The sequence below is a fragment of the Antedon mediterranea genome, chromosome 2, assembly GCF_964355755.1.
Source record: "Antedon mediterranea chromosome 2, ecAntMedi1.1, whole genome shotgun sequence".
NCBI lineage: Eukaryota > Metazoa > Echinodermata > Crinoidea > Comatulida > Antedonidae > Antedon > Antedon mediterranea.
The window spans coordinates 7,444,972-7,463,182 of record NC_092671.1 but is presented as its reverse complement, the minus strand read 5'-3'; the positions used below and the strand labels follow the sequence as shown (position 1 = coordinate 7,463,182).

The 18,211-nt window shown below is 32.6% G+C and overlaps 3 protein-coding genes across 3 annotated transcripts; 1 reads left to right on the top strand and 2 right to left on the bottom strand.

Annotated features, from left to right (window-relative positions):
* Nucleotides 1–32: 32 nt before the first annotated feature.
* On the bottom strand, nt 33–4,655 carry LOC140040248 (zinc finger protein 830-like). The gene is made up of 9 exons (XM_072086033.1): nt 4,521–4,655; nt 4,246–4,345; nt 3,598–3,712; nt 3,341–3,359; nt 3,147–3,226; nt 2,065–2,137; nt 1,787–1,928; nt 1,442–1,518; nt 33–808 (listed from the first exon to the last, which is right to left on the bottom strand). Exons 1-9 carry the CDS (start codon nt 4,619–4,621, stop codon nt 634–636), a joined length of 882 nt encoding a protein of 293 aa, XP_071942134.1. The 5' UTR covers nt 4,622–4,655; the 3' UTR covers nt 33–633.
* Nucleotides 4,656–4,721: 66 nt separating this feature from the next.
* On the top strand, nt 4,722–13,130 carry LOC140039237 (origin recognition complex subunit 2-like). Its single transcript, XM_072084837.1, has 12 exons — nt 4,722–4,830; nt 5,280–5,477; nt 6,274–6,507; nt 7,457–7,659; nt 9,018–9,223; nt 9,501–9,633; nt 9,811–9,913; nt 10,327–10,464; nt 11,117–11,288; nt 11,771–11,832; nt 12,090–12,208; nt 12,603–13,130. The coding sequence occupies exons 1-12, from the start codon at nt 4,722–4,724 to the stop codon at nt 12,684–12,686; spliced, it is 1,761 nt and encodes a 586-aa protein (XP_071940938.1). The 3' UTR covers nt 12,687–13,130.
* Nucleotides 13,131–13,232: 102 nt separating this feature from the next.
* On the bottom strand, nt 13,233–15,973 carry LOC140040249 (mucin-5B-like). The gene is made up of 3 exons (XM_072086034.1): nt 15,813–15,973; nt 14,761–14,981; nt 13,233–13,963 (listed from the first exon to the last, which is right to left on the bottom strand). Exons 1-3 carry the CDS (start codon nt 15,886–15,888, stop codon nt 13,823–13,825), a joined length of 438 nt encoding a protein of 145 aa, XP_071942135.1. The 5' UTR covers nt 15,889–15,973; the 3' UTR covers nt 13,233–13,822.
* Between the last annotated feature and the right edge of the window lie 2,238 nt (nt 15,974–18,211).

Below are 18,211 nucleotides of genomic sequence, written 5' to 3'. Positions count from 1 at the left end.
AGATTGCAATAAAACAAATACAAAGAAAAACATAAGTTGTTTGAATTTATTTAAAAAGAATAGTAATTGGCTAGGTCTGCCTATATTGATATATAATATTACATTTCATATAACAGGCAGATAACAGAACTGCTTTTCAGGGCAATGTTTGGATATTGACTTTCCTGGCCTGGGCTTAGACAATTCCAGTGGGTTGCATGTAGTCTGATCAAACACGTTATTTGAAAATGGACCTAATTTGAAATTTAACAAATAATATACTGTGTAATAGTTATACTATTATATATCAACCTCTGTGCAATAGATCCACTGCAGCTGTGCAATAGATTCACTGCAGCTGTGCAATAGATTCACTGCAGCTGTGCAATAGATTCACTGCAGCTCTGCAATAGATTCACTGCAGCTGTGCAATAGATTCACTGCAGCTGTTCAAATTAGATTGCAATGATTGTTATTAATCATCATTGAAAAACCATATCGAAGATATTCTGGTGATCTCTGTAAGTTGTATTAGTATCAGACATGTGAAATCTAAAGCCATAGATGAGCAAAGCTTCCAAGAACTGGGCATTATAGTACAATCTTTTCAGCATGTTTACATTTATACCACTTTAACATGGATGAATGACACTTTCAATTCCATGCTTCTTTTGACCGCCAATCTAAAAATTCTTCAAAATCTGCTTCGTCGTCATCATCATCATCTTCCACATTTTCATTGTCTTTTGATGAGGAATCCCTTTCATTTGCTTTTGCCCTTAGTTCTTCTTGTTTGTCACGTAGGATGTCTGTTTTCTTCCATCTTGTACTTTAAACAGAATGAGAATCATTCAGAAGTTGTTATTGTGATGCAATTATGTTATGTTATAGAATAGGTTTACCATGTCTACCTTATTCATGAGAAAAAAAACCTTGTGTATGCTTGTACCTGCTAACTTTTTCAGTGGCCAATGCATGATACATTAAAGTAAAATTGTATGTAGCGCCCTCACAAAATATCCTCTCTATGTTTAGTTTGTTGCAAATTGAATTGGCTTTCCTGTACTAACCATAAAATACAAAACACATACTGTAGGCCTAGGCTAATTATGCTCAAATTAATTAAATAATGTGTAGTCCTAGGCTATTCCTTTAAAATAGGCAAGTTAATTCCAAAATAATGCCTTTTCTGAATATATTTATGGATGTGTGAGAAATAGCCATGTATGCACGAGGCATAAAAGAATGGCCCTCGTGTGTGAGACTCGTGCACTATGTGTGAGAGTTGGCAGGTATAGCTGATTACATTTTATAAAGATAATTGGGTCAATTTCAATCACTTTATGGTTAGTGAGCACACAGAGGAATGGTGGAGTTACTATGAAAACTGAGGGTTCGAGTCTGGTGGTTTGAAAATTCTGTCCATACTGCAAGCCAATATGTAAATAATATGAAATCTTACATTTGTTCATCAATCTCGTCTATCTGTCTTTCTTTCTGGGCCTCATCAACATCTTCCTCAAGAATGGCCTCTGAAACCTTGGAAATATAAAATACGATGAATTATTTCTCTTTAATTCAAACAGTATTTGTAAATACCATACACTATTATTTGCAAATTTTAGATGCAAGAATCCGGCTTAATATGTATTTTGTAATGTTATAATATACAGTAGTTGGCATAGGAGTTAAGTTGTGCTGTGAGAAAATCAGGTTTGTCCAAACTTAACCATTCAACCACACCACTTAGAGTAGGCTTATGGTAGTATCAGTAAAGCTAAAAAGACGTTCAGGATAACATACATACCTGTTGTTCTTGTTGCATGACCTTTTGAAACTCTGCCCACTCATCGTCTATGTTTTTCTTTGGTTCTACTTTACGTACTTTGGCGTCCATGTCAGGATCATCAAAGAAACCCTCTGGTAATGCTTCAGCCATGGTTTTTGAACTTGGAAAAAAAACATGTTAACAAAAATTTAAACAAAAATATGCAAAGAAATGTACAAAATTATTGTTTTAAGATAGTTAAGTTAGATTGTTAACAATCATCATAATAGAAATCCCTTCTTTAAAATGGAACATACCTTTCTGGCTGTACATCTTTTTCGGTTGTCGTTTCAGGTTGGCTACTAGGTTTGATATTTGAGTCAAAAAAGTCTAAACAGATATTTAAAATGCATTTTAAAAGGTGGAGTATGTATTGGTGATGGTAGTGATAGGTATTATGATGCTAATTAATTAATTGTAGTCATTTTAATAATAACTGAATAAATGTATATGAACTATGAACTATAATACACATTTTGCACCAGATTAATTACAGTGTTGGGTAATTTATGAAACTCTGATGTATTAGAGAACTGTCTTTTAAACAGTTTTTATCAGGTATAACAACCTCACTAGTAACTCTAAAATAGCTTAGGTTAGATTCAAGCTCAACAAAATTTGTTGGGTTTTCTCTAAATAGGGTTTCTATTGTAATTGGCAAATTTGCTTCTTTTATTGAGAACATAACTCTGTTCTAACAATAAGTGGATAAAATCAGTGATAATGTTAATTAAGATAATGATAATGTCTTTACCATCAGGTAATTTGTTATTGATTGAGAACATAACTCTGTTCTAACAATAAGTGGATAAAATCAGTGATACTAGGGAGGTTTCGCAACCTTACGAATACGATAACGAAAACGAATACGTCACACATTTGTGAAACTTTTGAGCTGATCCCCATTTCATATTCGTAAAGCGTATTCGTGTTGAAGAATATCACCAGTCATATTCGTAACTACAAAACAAGTATAGTTTTTTATCTATTTTGCACATTTTGCAGGAATGATTAATGATTATAACATAATTATAGATTTATTGAAAGTAATTTACTAAAGTAATTTATTAAAATGCCAGTTCAATTTTGATAAATAGCAGTTTTTAAAGTCCTTACTCGCTTTGATGTTACGCTAGGCCTAGGCAGCCAAGCACCTTCGCTCAAATTTACCGCAGTCATATTTTGGACGGCGCCCTCAATATTTCGTTGCCATGCGAAACAGATTTTTACTGGCTTACGAAAAACAAATACGTGTGCGTGACGTATCCGTTTTCGTTATCGTATTCGTAAGATTGTGAAACCTCCCTAATGTTAATTAAGATAATGATAATGTCTTTACCATCAGGTAATTTTTTGTTATTTGATGCTTGTGTTGTGTCCGATGAACTTATTTCAGTATCAAAAAAGTCTGCAGGTAAACTATAGGAAAATAAACACTATATTAATATTATGTATTGATATACAAATAAAATCAGTATCTTTTAAATAATTAGTAATTAGCTTGAATACTAGAAAGCACATTATACAACTTACCCCTTTGATGTTTCTTCAACTAATGTTTAAAAAAAAAAAAAGATTAAAAGATTAATAAAATGTTTCTATGAAATCTGGAAATTATATACATGTATTGACTAAAAATTATACAAAGACTGGTTGTTTTATATGTTATCAGTCAAATTGTATGTGTACACTACTGTGCACCCAGTCTACTTCTAATTTATGCCTCTTCATAATGCTAAGGTCCTGTCATTCTTATACTGTATTATAAAAATTCATTTGTTAGTGTTCACCTTTAGCTTTCTTTGTTACAGGTTCCTCTTGGTATACTTGCTTTGCTTTGTTTTTGGTTGCTGCTGCTGGAGTGGTTGCTACTTGAGGTTTACCTGATTTTAATAATTCAAGACTCTGCAAAAAAGAATAGATTCACCTAACAATTCTATAAATCCTCCTTTCTGAAGGCCTAAGTTTGAGATGAGGCTATTAAGTGTATTTTATATCTATCAGCATGGTTAATATTTGGTGTGGAGCCTATCTGCATGTTCAACTGTGGATCAAATTCATCAATTCAATAAATGTTGTTTCCTCCACCATGCTGATAGAATATGCAACATTAGATGCATGGTTAACTATGCCAATAAAAAATTAAAAAATTAATACACAAATGTTTGACCCCATGCCATTGGTCAGTAAGTCAGACCATGTATGTAGTCACTTTCTTAAATTATAGCTTTAGTCTATGTATTGTCTGCAGTGTTTGGGTCACACAGCTTGTCTTTCTTGTGTCAAAAAAAGGAGTCTCTCCTGAGTGGTGTTGTTGTGGTTTATTTTGACTAAACATATAGAAAATTTTCCTTAACCAATCGTCCTGGAACCGTCTAAAATGAGTAAAGAAAAAGATGAAAGAGACAAAAAAGACTGACACTTTTTATTTAAATTACCTCTTTATGCTTTCTACTTTGTAGATGACTTTTCCATAGAATTTCACTCTTGATTTGTATGTTACATACTTTACATGATAACTGTCCAAGACTGTTATATGTAAGGCTATATTAAGGAAATATAATTTGCCCAGGTTTGGTGTGGTCGATTCGGCCCACTGTTGGGCCGAAAACGTCCCGCTACCACCATATTGGCAGAGAGTCTACACTAGGAGGCCTAGATTAGATCTAATGTATTCTATGAATTAACTAAATTAAACACTTTAAAAGGATATCTTGCTAACGGAGAATCTATTTTTTTTGTAGATGATAAGCTGTTTTGCACTTTTTGCCTTTTCATAAGTTGCCGAATATCCACCTTTTTAGATGCCATCATGGTCTAAACAACTTGTTTACTATTATTACACAACTGCAACATAAAAATAAAACGGGAACTCTGGCCCGCCCTCTATCTTATGTTTATTTTTTTTTTAAACATGGCAGCCCCCAGTGAAAAAGAAACGCCGGTAGTTTCTTTGAACCGTTTGACGTTTGTTTCTGATTGTGACATAGTAAACCATATTAACCTGACCGACGCAGTTGCTAGTGAGTATTACAAGGCGATAATAGAACAAATGAATACATTTTAGTCGATATTTCATAAATAATGTAACCCGCCGGGCCTAGCCCTAGGCCTCCCGCTAGGCTAAAGGCCTACTAACTAAGGCCTACTTACTAGTACTAGTAGGACCAGGTAGCTAGGCCTAGCTAGGTCCTTTATTAGGTCCCAATCCTTGCAAGCCAGAGAAGAGCGAGCAGGCCAAACCTGGGCCTACCTAAGTATTTTCTACAGTAGGCTCCAATGTAAATTACATGATTCTAGTGATCACCTATTTCTATTTTGAAGCACGATTTTGTTTTAAAAACACCATCTTTCGCATTTAGAACACACACTGCTGACGTCTTGTCTATTATGTTGAGTCTCAAAGTTTGTAAATTATTTATAATTTATATTATATTATTATTAATATTATTTATTTAACATTTTCAAACAGAAACGACAGAAAAGAAGACAAGAAAGCTTCGTTCACAAGTTCAAAAACTAGCTAAACCAAGTTATCCTCAACGAAGTACCAGAAAAAAAGTTTCATATAAAGAAGATGGAGAAAACAAATTTCCCTCAAACTCTGAATCCAGTGACAGTGATGAAGAAACTGATGTTAACAAGCTTAAACATAAAAACACTCCATCAGGTGAATTATAAATAATTTATCTACTGGCAGTTAAACTTATAATATGATTTTCTCTGGTTTGTATTAGAAATATATTAATATCATTTTTCATACCTCCCAAATCTTGAGATAATTGAGTATCCAGATATGTTGTGTCATCTCCTGCTATCCTGCTAAAATATGATCTCTTCCAATTTAAAAAAAAAAACACACAAAAATCCGACAAAATAAAATGTGTAACTTCTACAACTAGACTCTTAATAGAATCTGTTTAGACCTACCCATGTTTACGATTGATATATTGTTCAAACTGTTATAGCACCCTTTATAGTGTGGACATGCTTTAAACAAAAATCAGACTAACCAAAATTAATTTATTCTGTTCCATATTTGCAAATGTTGAATACTAATTCAGACCTCCCTAATATTATTAGGATAATTGCTGGAATATCCCGATATTTTCTGTCATCTCCCACTGTCCTGCTAAAATTATTTCTCCCATTTAAAAAAAAAAAATATCCTGACAAAATAAACATGTATAATATTTGTTTGTCCTTTGGACCTACTCATGTTTACGATGTTGAATACTCATGAGCGGATCCAGCATTATAGATCAGGGGTGGGGTGGAGGAGAGCTAAATATTTCATAAATGAAAAAAACGATCTGTCGGGTTGCAGAAAATAGTATTAATTTTATTTTAAAAAGACATAGCTGTTAAATATTAGAGGGTCTAAAGCCTGTTAAGCCCCTGCCTAAATCCACGCCTGATACTAACCACTAAACCACATTAATAAATGTTTTGTTTTGTATATACAGTGCTTGTAGAGGGTTATGAAGAAGACAGTAAACGAGGAGTAGTTAGCAGCGCAGTGTATCAGTTCAAAACACCAAAGAGGGCAGGCCAAATGGCTAAATTAGCTGCCGAGACTTGCACACCAATCACAAGTAAAACCACACCTCTGAAACCCGTCTCAACGAAGAAGTCAACTAAGCAACAACCACAGACACCAGCAACCAGAAAATTACCAACAAGACGTTCTGCTAGAAGAGGTTAGGACTTATGGATAGGCCAGCTGTCCCCTTCCCCATTTAGCTCTGTCTACGCTATCAGACTACAGTAGAACCTCCATTTTACGTACGGTACGGGATCGAAAGGCGTACGTAAAACAAAGGATTCGTAAAATCAAGGTTGACCTTAAATTTACCCCAAATACGTAGAGATCGTAGCTATAAAGGCTACCTTGTTTGTCTACTTTATTGAACAGCATGTAGGTTGTCACTAGCTAGGCCTTGCCTAGACTTTCAGGCCAGGCTAGCAGGCCTAGCAAGATGCGAGGCCTAACTAGAAAAATACAGTACTGTACAGTATATACAGGCTGTGAGATGTTTAAATAAAGTGTAAAATATCAATGTTCTTGTATTTTCTATCAATAAAAACAGTCGCTGCACGTGCGTAGCTTGACTCAAACACACAGCAGAATTCCACACACAGCCATGATTGTGGCTTTGTGTGCTTTGTTGTTGTTAAATTGCGCCCTCAATGTAAGAAAATGATGACGTCATCGGTTATTTTAAGCGTACGTAAAATCAAGGGAACGTAAAATCAGGGTACGTAAAACACAGGTTCTACTGTAGTTTGACAACAAATACGTGTGATGTACCCAAATATGATAGTGATATGAAATCACATTTTGTTGTCACATAAACTTTGAGAGTGTAGACAGAAGTTTAGATCTCCCTATGAAAAGACTGCTTTCTTTCAGTCTGTACCTGAAAGTTTTTTGTTTTTACATCCCATTAGAAAGGTTTAATATCCATAATTTACTGTATTATAATCTTAAGCTCTGTCTACACTATCAAACTAGTTTGACAAAAAAATGTGATGTGCCAAAATATGTTAGTGATATACCTGAATATGGTAGTGATATGACATCATCGTGTCTATTTATGGGCACAATTTGGGTTTGATAGTGTAGACAGGGCTTTATTTTTTTGTTAGGTGCTGTGCGTGATGTTGATCTTGACAGTGATTACTCATCTGAAAGTGAAGATGTGTCCGATGACGAGGAAGATATGAGTGATAGTGCTAGTAGTACAAGCAGTCGAGATTCAGAATCAGTGAAGGCCTCAGCAAATAAACCTCAGCAGTCTAAGAATAACACTACCACAATGAAGAGGAGAACCAGGGCTGACATACAAACAGTAGGCTTATTATCTATTTTGTCTTCAAATAAATTTCCTTAAAAATTTACTTAGTATAGTTATCCCAGGGAAGATTAACTCTTCCCTGGTTATCCTTAATATAAAATGTAGTCAGTCCACTATTGAATTTATTGCAACTTTAAGTGTTACCATGGTTACTCCTAGTTTTGACCTCTGGGTACCACACTGTATTATCATTAATTAAGGCACTTGTTTAGATTTGGACATTCCAATGCATAGACTTAATTTGTACATTGTACTATATAAAGTATTAGTAATACAGTAGCATTCACTGAGAGAAGTCCATTTCTTTTTATATCTTTGACGTGTCTCTATTTAAGAATCACAGTGTGTGAGTACATGTTAATTTATAATTGTTATTTTAACTTTTAATTAGGCCATATATAGGTCCATATATACTATTTAATCAAGTTACTACTTTATAGTACTGGCTATATGTACAGTATCTATCTTAGTAATTACAGTCTATAGTCCAAGACAATGTTTTATTGTTAATTCATTCCTAGTATTAATGCATAGGCATAATTGTACCATTGATGCCTATACCTTTGTTGAAATGTTATATTAATTAAAGAGTACAGTATCGCTATCAAAGATATTAATTTAGATTTTTATTAGAATAATTACGTTACCTTTTTTGCTTAAACAGCTAAATTGAATGTTTATACGCTGTATTGCTATTTTTAATGTAGTCTAGATAATGTTTTTCTTTGTAATCCTCCACAGTTTTACCAATATAATATACTACGATACGACGCATAATAAATGTTAGTAACAAAACTCTAACCATGGAGCTATAGCTCCATGCTCTAACTATATGTACATCTATCTAGTGTCTTATTTGGTTATCTGGCTGTCTAGAAGACGTGACCGTTATCGAGGGCAGCACATTATCAATTATATATTTTTTAGCCTAGAGTGGTTTAAAAAAAATGTTATTGGATAGGAATTAACTCATGTGAGTGTTGGAGAATGGAGAAGTGAAAAATTGTTTCTCTGCATCATCCTTTTTTTGGTTAATTTAATGCTCTGTTTACACTTTCAGAACAAAAAAAGTGTGATGTGCCCAAATATGGTAGTGATATGCTCAAATATGGATATGACATCATCATGTCCATATATGGGAACATCACATTTTTTGTCACATAATTTTTTATAGTGTAGACAGAGCTTTAGATATTTTTATGGATCGTTTTTGTGTAAAAACATTGTATTAAGTGCTATTAAAGAAAACCATTATTGTTATTTCATTACATAGATATTTTAATATGTATGATTTTAACAATTTTTATTATGGTTTCTTTATTTTTCATTTAAAAATATTATATTTGGTTTAGGAGAACATGGCTGAAGATTACTTTGTTGCTCATAGCGATAGAACTGTCACGTCTGATCGCACACTTGCCCGTCTTAAGAATCCAAAAATGAGTCAACAACAACTGAAAAATATGTTACACAGCACCCCCTCTAGTCATTCTGAGGACACAGAACTGTTGTACCGAGAGCATCGCGGACTCTTCAATCGATGGATGTACCAATTATTGTAAATATATAATAATATTAATAAGTCACTTTTTGAATTTCTGAAACTGGAGGGTAAGAGGACGGCAACTGCTTACTGTTTGCTGAGGTGTGACGGTTGTGTAAATCAAGTCTAATCGTGCATTACTAATCATCGTTACGCAGTTCTCCTTATATGGTCCTGTTACATAAACACTATTATTTTTATTATACACAACAGTTTATAACTACTAATGCTTTTAATTTATAGTTAATTTAATATCATTTAATATTTAAATCATTAAAATTGTGTTCTACAGAGATGGCTTTAATCTTCTGTTGTATGGTCTGGGATCAAAACGAGTGTTGTTGGACCAATTCCGCAACATGATGTTACAAGACTGCTCCCACATCGTTGTTAATGGATTTTTCCCTAGTATCACCTTGAAAAATGTAAGTTATCTTAAGTAAAGCAATTTCTATTTTATTCAGTCCATTTATTATTTTTAAAAAGTAAGAAAATCTTTAACTGCAAATATAGATAGTCTTTGAATCCAAGTCCATATAATAGACTAAATAAAACTTTTATTACCACAGTTACTAATGTTAAAATATTTTATTTTTTATCAGATTTTGAACTCAATTACAGAAGACATCCTAAGTCACACCGGTAGTTTTAAAAGTCCAATAGACCAGATTAATTTTGTCCAGGAGACACTTAAAGAAAGTGGGGGTAAGTGTTACTGCCTTTTATAAATCAATTGTATAAATGGGAATAAACCAGCCAGTGTAAAGTATTTCAAAATGTAACAGTAAGGGATTTTTACACAATATTTGAATACTACTGTATAAAGACATTTTTTATTAAGGGTTTCAACAACATTTAAATCATCACTTACTAGAAAACATATGATTATACTCAAGACAACAAATTGATAATAATTTTCTTTAATATTTTAATTTTTCAAGTCTTCAGAATATGTCCCAATTCATGTATTAATTTCTACACATTTACACTTTTTTATATCTATATAATTTAACTATTTAATTTTGTAAACCTTTTGCATAAGTTCCTCTCTTTTTTTTTATGAGAGAACCAATAAATAAACAGTAAAATATAGATATAAATAAGTTGGTTTTTTTTAGAGGATGTTTTTTTGCTGGTAAACAACATTGATGGACAGATGTTACGAGGGAGGAAGGTGCAGAGTGCTCTCAGTTCATTAGCGCAAATACCTCAGTTTCATCTAGTCGCGTCTATTGATCACATCAATGCACCATTAAGTAAGGATAATACTAGTATCAAATCTACTGTATGCTTACCTATCCACCTTCCCAGCTGTCTTGGCACTGTTATATACCCCTATTAATATAAGTCATTACTTAGGGTTGGGAGTTGCTTAGTGTTATCTATGTCATTTAATTAATTTGTGGGTATTCATGGTGTAATTGGATCTGGTTATTAGTATAGATACTCTGTAAGGTTTTCACTTGACGCAAACCGCACCACAATCTTTTTACGTTTTACAAGCACCTCCAGTGGGTGTATGTATTTTTTTTGTAACCAGATGATTCTAGCTCAAGTATAGGTACAATCCCGAAACCAGTTCTTGAAGTACCAGGATGGTGTCTGACCTTTAACCTTTTAGTTTAAGTTCTATTTATTTGTTGTCAGCCGCAACTGTTCAATTCATTTCAATGTAACTGTTTTTTATATAGTTACAAATGACAATAAATTTACTTACTTACTGTCTTACTTACAACACGACATATGTGCCAATGTTATTTTATAATATTAAGCTGAATGTAAGGTTATGTAGTGCTGGAACATCAGCCCAATAAAAGAACATTTTATCAGACACAGATAAACCACACACTGGGTCAGAATACAATAGAATATTACTTTATTAAACTTTTTTTCCTGTTTTATTTTCAGTTTGGGATCAAACGAAAGCAAGTTGTTTTAATTGGTTGTGGTATGATGTCACAAACTTTGAACCATACACAGAAGAAACATCCTATGAGAATTCTCTTCTAGTGCAGCATTCTGGTGCTCTTGCTCTCAGCTCACTCAAAAATGTTCTTAGAAGTCTGACACCAAATGCAAGGTAATAGATTTGAATAAATGTTTGTCAATTTACAATTATTGGTATATTAAAATTTTTTTTTTATTATTATTTATTTATACTGGGTGGCCTCTTCAGTCAAAGACTGGTCTCCCAGTTATGACCAGTGGCTGTGATGTACTAGTACACCTGGATAACCCCCTATTCATCTCTAAAGATGTACTAGGTTTTTTAAAGTGCAAATCTCTTAAGATTTTGTTAATAACGCAAGGTTGTTTCTTCAGTACTAACTTAATGTTTTAAATACTCCATTATAAAAAACAATATTCATCGTTGAAGACTCTAATTTAATACGAAAATTGGTAACAGATGTAGTTTTGTATGTACACCGTTTGGAAAAAATGAATTTCCAACATATATTTTGATGAACCAATAAATATTATCTTATCTTATCTACCCTACAAGACTCCAGTAAAGGAAAGGGTGGAATATAATCTAATCTAAAATTGGTTTGTTTTTATTAGAGGGATATTTGATATTATTGTCAATTATCAGCTGGAAAACAAAGACAGCTCATTGTATAATGGTAAGATTAGACCTATATCAACTTCTTTTTCATTTTATTTTAATAAAGTAAAGTAAAGAATAATTGCATATACTAGACAATTGAAGACTCAAGATCCTGTATCTTTCTGTCATCCTGCCTTCTTCCTTCCCCCTCCCCCACCCCCTGGTTTAATGTTATTTGTCTATGTTATTTCTTATTTATTCCGTTATTGTTTCAATCTAAAAGGGAAGTAAATGTTATTTTGAATTTAAGTGAAAATTGCTTTTTTTTTGCAGGTTTATCATTTCAAGATTTGTATCAGAAATGTCGTGAAGCATTCTTAGTGAACAGTGACCTCACATTAAGAGCACAGCTGACGGAGTTTAGAGATCACAAATTATTGAAATCGAGAAAGGTTAGTTACAAAATTTCACCACAAATAGAATTAAATGAAGAAAAACATTATATCCAACTGATTATTGAATTAAGAGATCACAAATTATTTAAATCAAGGGATTTGTTACAAAATGTCACCACAAATAGAATTAAACCAAGAAAATAACCTACAATAATAACGTTTCTCACAAATAGTTTGATCCTGCGAGGAACAATGCATGATGGGAAGGGTTTGGGAGCAAACATCATGACCTATACGTACAAACAACATATCACGTATGTACGTGTTTTGACGTCTGCTCCGAAACCCTTCCCATCATGCGCCGTGCATGCTATTTGTGATAAACCTTATAGATTACTATATTTTTAGAACCGAAAAGTCAAAATTTAACATTTTTTTATCTTATTTGAAGGGTATCGATGGCATCGAGTTTCTTTCTGTTCCAATCGAAAATTCTACTCTTGTGGAATTCATAGACCAACAACAGCAGGAATAAATAAACCACCATCTATGAGTGATCACTCCGATTAGAGAAGATTCCAAATGAAATGATAAGAGGTCAGAGTAAAGGTATACATCTGAAAGAAGTTATCATTTAAAGTTCAAAGATTAATTTAGAAAAAAGGAATCCGAAGAAAATTGAATGTATCTTGTGTCTAGACATGAATGTCATTGCTGATGACTAAAACAGAAGATGGATCCACACACACTAAATTTAATCCCTGTCTACACTATCAAACTTTATGTAATAGTTCACTTTTTTTCTGTATGTCTGACTCCTACATAAACATTCAAGAGCATCCACCATTACCGTCGCACATAATTTTGAAGAAAATGATAATAATTACTGAAATATGTTGGAATTAATATGTATAAATAAATTGAAACATTTATGTAATTTCAATTTTTGTAATATTACCACCACAAAAAAAGTTATTAATATTTTTGTACTTTTGTTTTGATAAAATAAATATTATTATTCACATGAAATGTGTGTTTCTATGCCTTAAATTGTTTTAAAATAATTTGACATAAATGTTGATTCAATATAAAAAGCATTTATTACTTAAAACGTTTATTTTTACATTCGAAACAAACACAACAAAAACTTTTAGATATAAGCGTTGTTTAGCAGATAAAAATGTTGGCCGATTCTCGATACTGTATTTAAATTTTTCCAGTTAATAAGCAAATTCCATCATACAACATCTCATGTATTTCACATATGATGCCTATATCATAGACCCTACCTATGTAACACTCTTAACCTTCCATAATACAGGCACCACATGTGATCAACATGAGATGTTGTAGGCCTGTTACAGAATTTCATATGATACCGAACATAATATTATGTTATACAACAATGAGAATTGTGTGAAAACAATGTTATGAAAAGCACATTTTTGGTTTTCTTTTCTTCATCAAAATTCAGCTTAACAATAATTCTTATGAAAATAATCTCTGTATGGTAACAATCATGTTTACAATATGACATGTGTTGTTATCGAATTTTACAGTTATGAACAATATTGGCTTTTATCTCAAATTTAAACAAGTTCACAATATAACGCATTGTTTTTTATCGCACGAAATGTAACAGCAATAAGTTTCATTTCAGGTAAACAATACTCAAGGTATACCCTTGATAACGGGATCTTCTACAATCTCAAATGAACCAGACCCTTCGACCCCTTCTATCCCAGTGCAAGTGATAGTCTGAAATTCCACACATTCACAGATTTCGGCATCTATTAAGAATTTGTCTCCGATCTGATAAAAGAAGAAAAAAAAAACAATGATTTATTGAAGGGCATTACATTTTTTTTTGTAATTCGAACCAATTGCGATATGATTTGTAGAGAAAAATAAATGTTTTGAAATATTTTCCAAACAATATCAGTTCTTACAACAAATGTTATGAGGAAAAATCAGCAGATCCAGTAATTCGACATTCAGTAGTTAGTTAGGGGTGGGGGGAGGGGGCTGTTGGGTTGGGAAATAAAGAATATCGCGATCGGAAGAATGGATGGAAGAAGAAGGAAACAGTATGCAACAACACTAATACTAGCAACAATTATTTTTAACAATTTATTATTTTATGATTGAAAATTGTTTACACATTCAGATTAAAGGAGTGGAGGCTGAGGTTGTGCGGAACATTCGCCTTTGCGATATTGCAGGTATTTTGTATATAAAATTTATAGCATTAAAATTATAGTTGTTCGATCGCATTTTCATTGAAAATTAATAACTTATAAGTCTATTATTCTCTCTGATTGGATAATAATAATTTATATTTATCGTGTCTACCTAGCATCTTTTAAACATAAAAATTGTATTGACATCATAAAGCACATCTTTTACCTACACGTATGCCTAACCTCGAGTCCACCTGTTACCCCAATCTGAACCCCAACTCTTATCAATTCTTTCTATTCTAACTATTATTCTCTCTGATTGGATATCATAAATTATTTATTGATCGTGTTTTCCTGGCACCTTTTAAGCATAAATTCTGAAAATTATGTCAGTTTTAGCATAATAAAATAATATTTAACATATCCTACTTTAAAGTATTCATCAAGATGTGCGTTATAACAGCCACAGAACTCAGGAGCAACACAGTATTCGTCATCGTCTAAATACAGTCCATCCTCACACTTGCAGCGCGCGCACTTCCTGTTGCACAGTATACTCGCTGTATGTATACCCTGTACGTAGTCTTTACAGTTTTGTTGGCAGGCCCGTGCGCATCTTTTGTTGATTTGGTTAAAAGGACACGCGTGATCTGAAAGTTAAATTATCATTAATAAAAGTCACCGTAGTTTAGAATTGTCCGAAACAAAAACAAAATACTAATTTTTTAAGGTAGGCGTCTAATAACTTGGTTCCCACTACTGTAGAGACGCAATGGCATCGACGCAACGCAAGCGAGTTGACCAATGACAAGCGAATAATCCATCGCTTGTAATTCGTTAATGCGTCTACGTCCCTGCGTTGCGTCTCTAGTAACAATTCTGATAAACATTACTATACGTGTTAAGTATAGCCTAATTGATTTACAAACAATGATATTAGTTTAACAATTAAATTGTCTATCTTTTAGTCCTAATTGGAATAAAGTCGCTGGTCTTTCTTCGTTGGCAAGAATGTTTCACTGTCGCACTTGTAATAATCTGTCGCACTAAAGCGTGGTTCCCACTAGCGACACAACGCAAGGACGTAACGCAACGCAAGTGAATTGACCAATCACAAGCGATGGCTTATTCGCTTTTGATTGCTAACTGTCTATAACTTCGCTTGTCATTGGTTAAAACGCTTGCGTTGCGTTTACGTCCTTGCGTTACGTTCTAGTGGGAACCAAGCTTTAGATATTAAAGTTGTGGCAATTTGTAGACCTAGTACCTGCTGTTTCACTTTCACGAACTTTGAAACTTTACTGTCCTTCGCACTTTAAATTATTCGCATAAATTAAATTGTCGCACTATAAAACCACGTATCGCACATTGTAATAACATGCTTTTTCAGTATTTTACCTCACTCTTGATAATGTTGAAATAAAATAAATAGATAAACCATGGATTGATGAATCCATTAATCCATGTATAAACTAACTTACCCCCAACTACAGAGTTAAACATGAAGTAAACTGAACAGAAAGTCCAGAACAAACAGGTGATCAGGTGGAAACTCATTATGCGTTGTTCGATCGCTGAAGATTTTTATGTGAATGTGGTAAATGATGTGTTCCTTGTTCTATGAGGGAAGATGTGTGAATGCGGTAAACCTTAAATTTGTTACAAAGATAAAAAATTGATAAGAGTTGGAGTTCAATTGCGGTAACAGGTGGACTCGATGTTAGGCATAAGTGTAGGTAAAAGGTGGGCTTTATGATGTCAATAAATTGTTAAAAAATGAAAGGATTGGAACACGTGAACATAATGATAGGGGTGGTCTGATTTTTAAACTCTACTGATGTTTCCCAGTTGCCAATGGTCTTATCAATTGAGGATGGAACGGCTAATCTTGGAGAATTTGGTGAAGGGGAACAGGAGGTTAAAATACTATTAATGAGGACTACGAAGTCTTTTCAACATTTTAGATGTATAGCCTAGGTCTACCAGATCCAGGTACTAGGCCTACTTAGAGTCTTGTGCATATTATAGTAGTGAACCATTCTTTACATTCATGTGGTACTAACATATCGCAGATCGATTAATTTTATTATAGAAAATTTTAAAAAAGACTTTTTCACAAACAATTGGAAAACGACATAATTTAGGCCTATTATAATTATTGACATTATTATTCAAACGAACGTATAAACAGAAATATTGTTTTTGATGTAGGCCTAGGCCTTAGGCTAAGTGAAGTTTTTTTTCTTTTCTGAACTTTATTATATCTATTGCCCTACGTCATAACTTAATTTTACACAATGATTTAAAACAAAAGGGGGATGATCTATAAGTTTTAAACTTCTTGTTTCATCCCTTTCCTGCACTTTGTTGACAAGAAAATATGTACTTTATTATGTACATATTTATTATGTTTTTCAGATTCAGATAATATTTATTTAGATAATAATGAATGAATATATACAAAATAGAAAAAAGATATTAAAGTGAACATAGATAAAGCAGTAATTGGTAGTCATTATTATCATGGATCCCTTCTAGAAGTTAAAAACTTGTCTCGTAGGGACCCACAACAAAACACATTACTAAAAAAATAAAAATAACCTAGAATTATGTTATGTTATATATATACTGTTGTAAATAAATATTATAGAGATTGTTTTGAAAATTAGTACTCCATGCGTTTTTGTTGCTTTTGTAGCCTAAACATCGACCTTTAGTCGCTTTTTGTTTATACAGTGTTTTGATAGTCGCAAACATTTGAAGTAAGTCTGGGGAGAACCTGTTTGGATTTACAAATGTGGCTATGTGGTCTTATTGTTTGGTATAGTTCATACCTAATGTTGATATGTGGTTTACATATGACTCATAAAGTAAGGCCTCAAAAACAATAACATTCATATCTGCACAAAACCGGTACTGCACTAGAGATACATATAATACAACAAATGATATGGTTGATATTTATTGATATTTTAACAAAATATCAGTGGTATAATGTCCACTTTGAGTTAGCGCCGTTGAATTCTATGATTTTCCATTTATATCTAACAAGCTCACGAAACAAGAAATGAGCTTTGTCTACATGTAGCCTACAACAGGACCAACTTTGTTACAACTTTAAAAGGATTATGATAAAGATTTAGTTTTTTTTAAAATATTGTTAAATTGTCATTTGTTTCGTTAAAATATTCCGATCAGCTTTTATTTGTTTTAAAATTCAGAGTGTTTTAAGATGAAGGATGAACAAAGAACTCTTCTTATTTAGATAGCGCCCTCTATAATATATTTTCGGTCGGTCTGTTTGAAAATTTAGTTTGTTAGTTGTTACATTTTTTTTCGTGGTAGTTCAAGTTTAATTTTAAAAATGTACAGGGAGTTTATTTGTTTTATATAGTAAAATGTTTTATATAATATTTATCATCATTCCGTTCTTTTAGAAATTATTAAGATTCTTTTTTATTTATTTTTTTTTATATAAGTATTGGATTGACTAAAATGAAATAAACTAATTATGCCTAAAGAATGTTGGTTAAAGCCATATTACATTATAAACGCTATTACCACCTTAGAAATCAAGTTTTTGTTATTAAACCTAGTGATCACCAAAATTGTTTATTTCATCATTTAAATAGAAATTTTTAAATGTAATATTTGTAATAACTCATAAAGTATACCGATACGTACCGATTAGTAAATTATTTGAATTTGCAAAATAATTGTTACTCGGTTTTAAAATTGCAAAGTTCAGTGGTTTATTGAAAATGTGGGCTAATATAATCAACCGCAGACCTAGTAATACAATTAATAACACACAAAAACAACAATAATTGTATAAGATAAAAGGGAATACATAGTTCATTTCCGCCCTCTTTGTTTCCAA

What these genes read in the sequence shown, in the direction of transcription:
- LOC140040248 (XM_072086033.1), bottom strand. Translation starts at nt 4,621, where the DNA reads ATGATGGCATCTAAAAAGGTGGATATTCGGCAACTTATGAAAAGGCAA. An exon ending in AAAGATGTACAGCCAGAAAG is followed by an intron (nt 1,929 to 2,064) that starts GTATGTTCCATT and finishes TTTTTTTCCAAG; the next exon opens with TTCAAAAACCATGGCTGAAG. An exon ending in TCATGCAACAAGAACAACAG is followed by an intron (nt 1,519 to 1,786) that starts GTATGTATGTTA and finishes TATATTTCCAAG; the next exon opens with GTTTCAGAGGCCATTCTTGA.
- LOC140039237 (XM_072084837.1), top strand. Translation starts at nt 4,722, where the DNA reads ATGGCAGCCCCCAGTGAAAAAGAAACGCCGGTAGTTTCTTTGAACCGT. An exon ending in ACATAAAAACACTCCATCAG is followed by an intron (nt 5,478 to 6,273) that starts GTGAATTATAAA and finishes TTGTATATACAG; the next exon opens with TGCTTGTAGAGGGTTATGAA. An exon ending in AGACAGCTCATTGTATAATG is followed by an intron (nt 11,833 to 12,089) that starts GTAAGATTAGAC and finishes TTTTTTTTGCAG; the next exon opens with GTTTATCATTTCAAGATTTG.
- LOC140040249 (XM_072086034.1), bottom strand. Translation starts at nt 15,888, where the DNA reads ATGAGTTTCCACCTGATCACCTGTTTGTTCTGGACTTTCTGTTCAGTT. An exon ending in GTTTAACTCTGTAGTTGGGG is followed by an intron (nt 14,982 to 15,812) that starts GTAAGTTAGTTT and finishes TTTAACTTTCAG; the next exon opens with ATCACGCGTGTCCTTTTAAC. An exon ending in ATCTTGATGAATACTTTAAA is followed by an intron (nt 13,964 to 14,760) that starts GTAGGATATGTT and finishes TTCTTTTATCAG; the next exon opens with ATCGGAGACAAATTCTTAAT.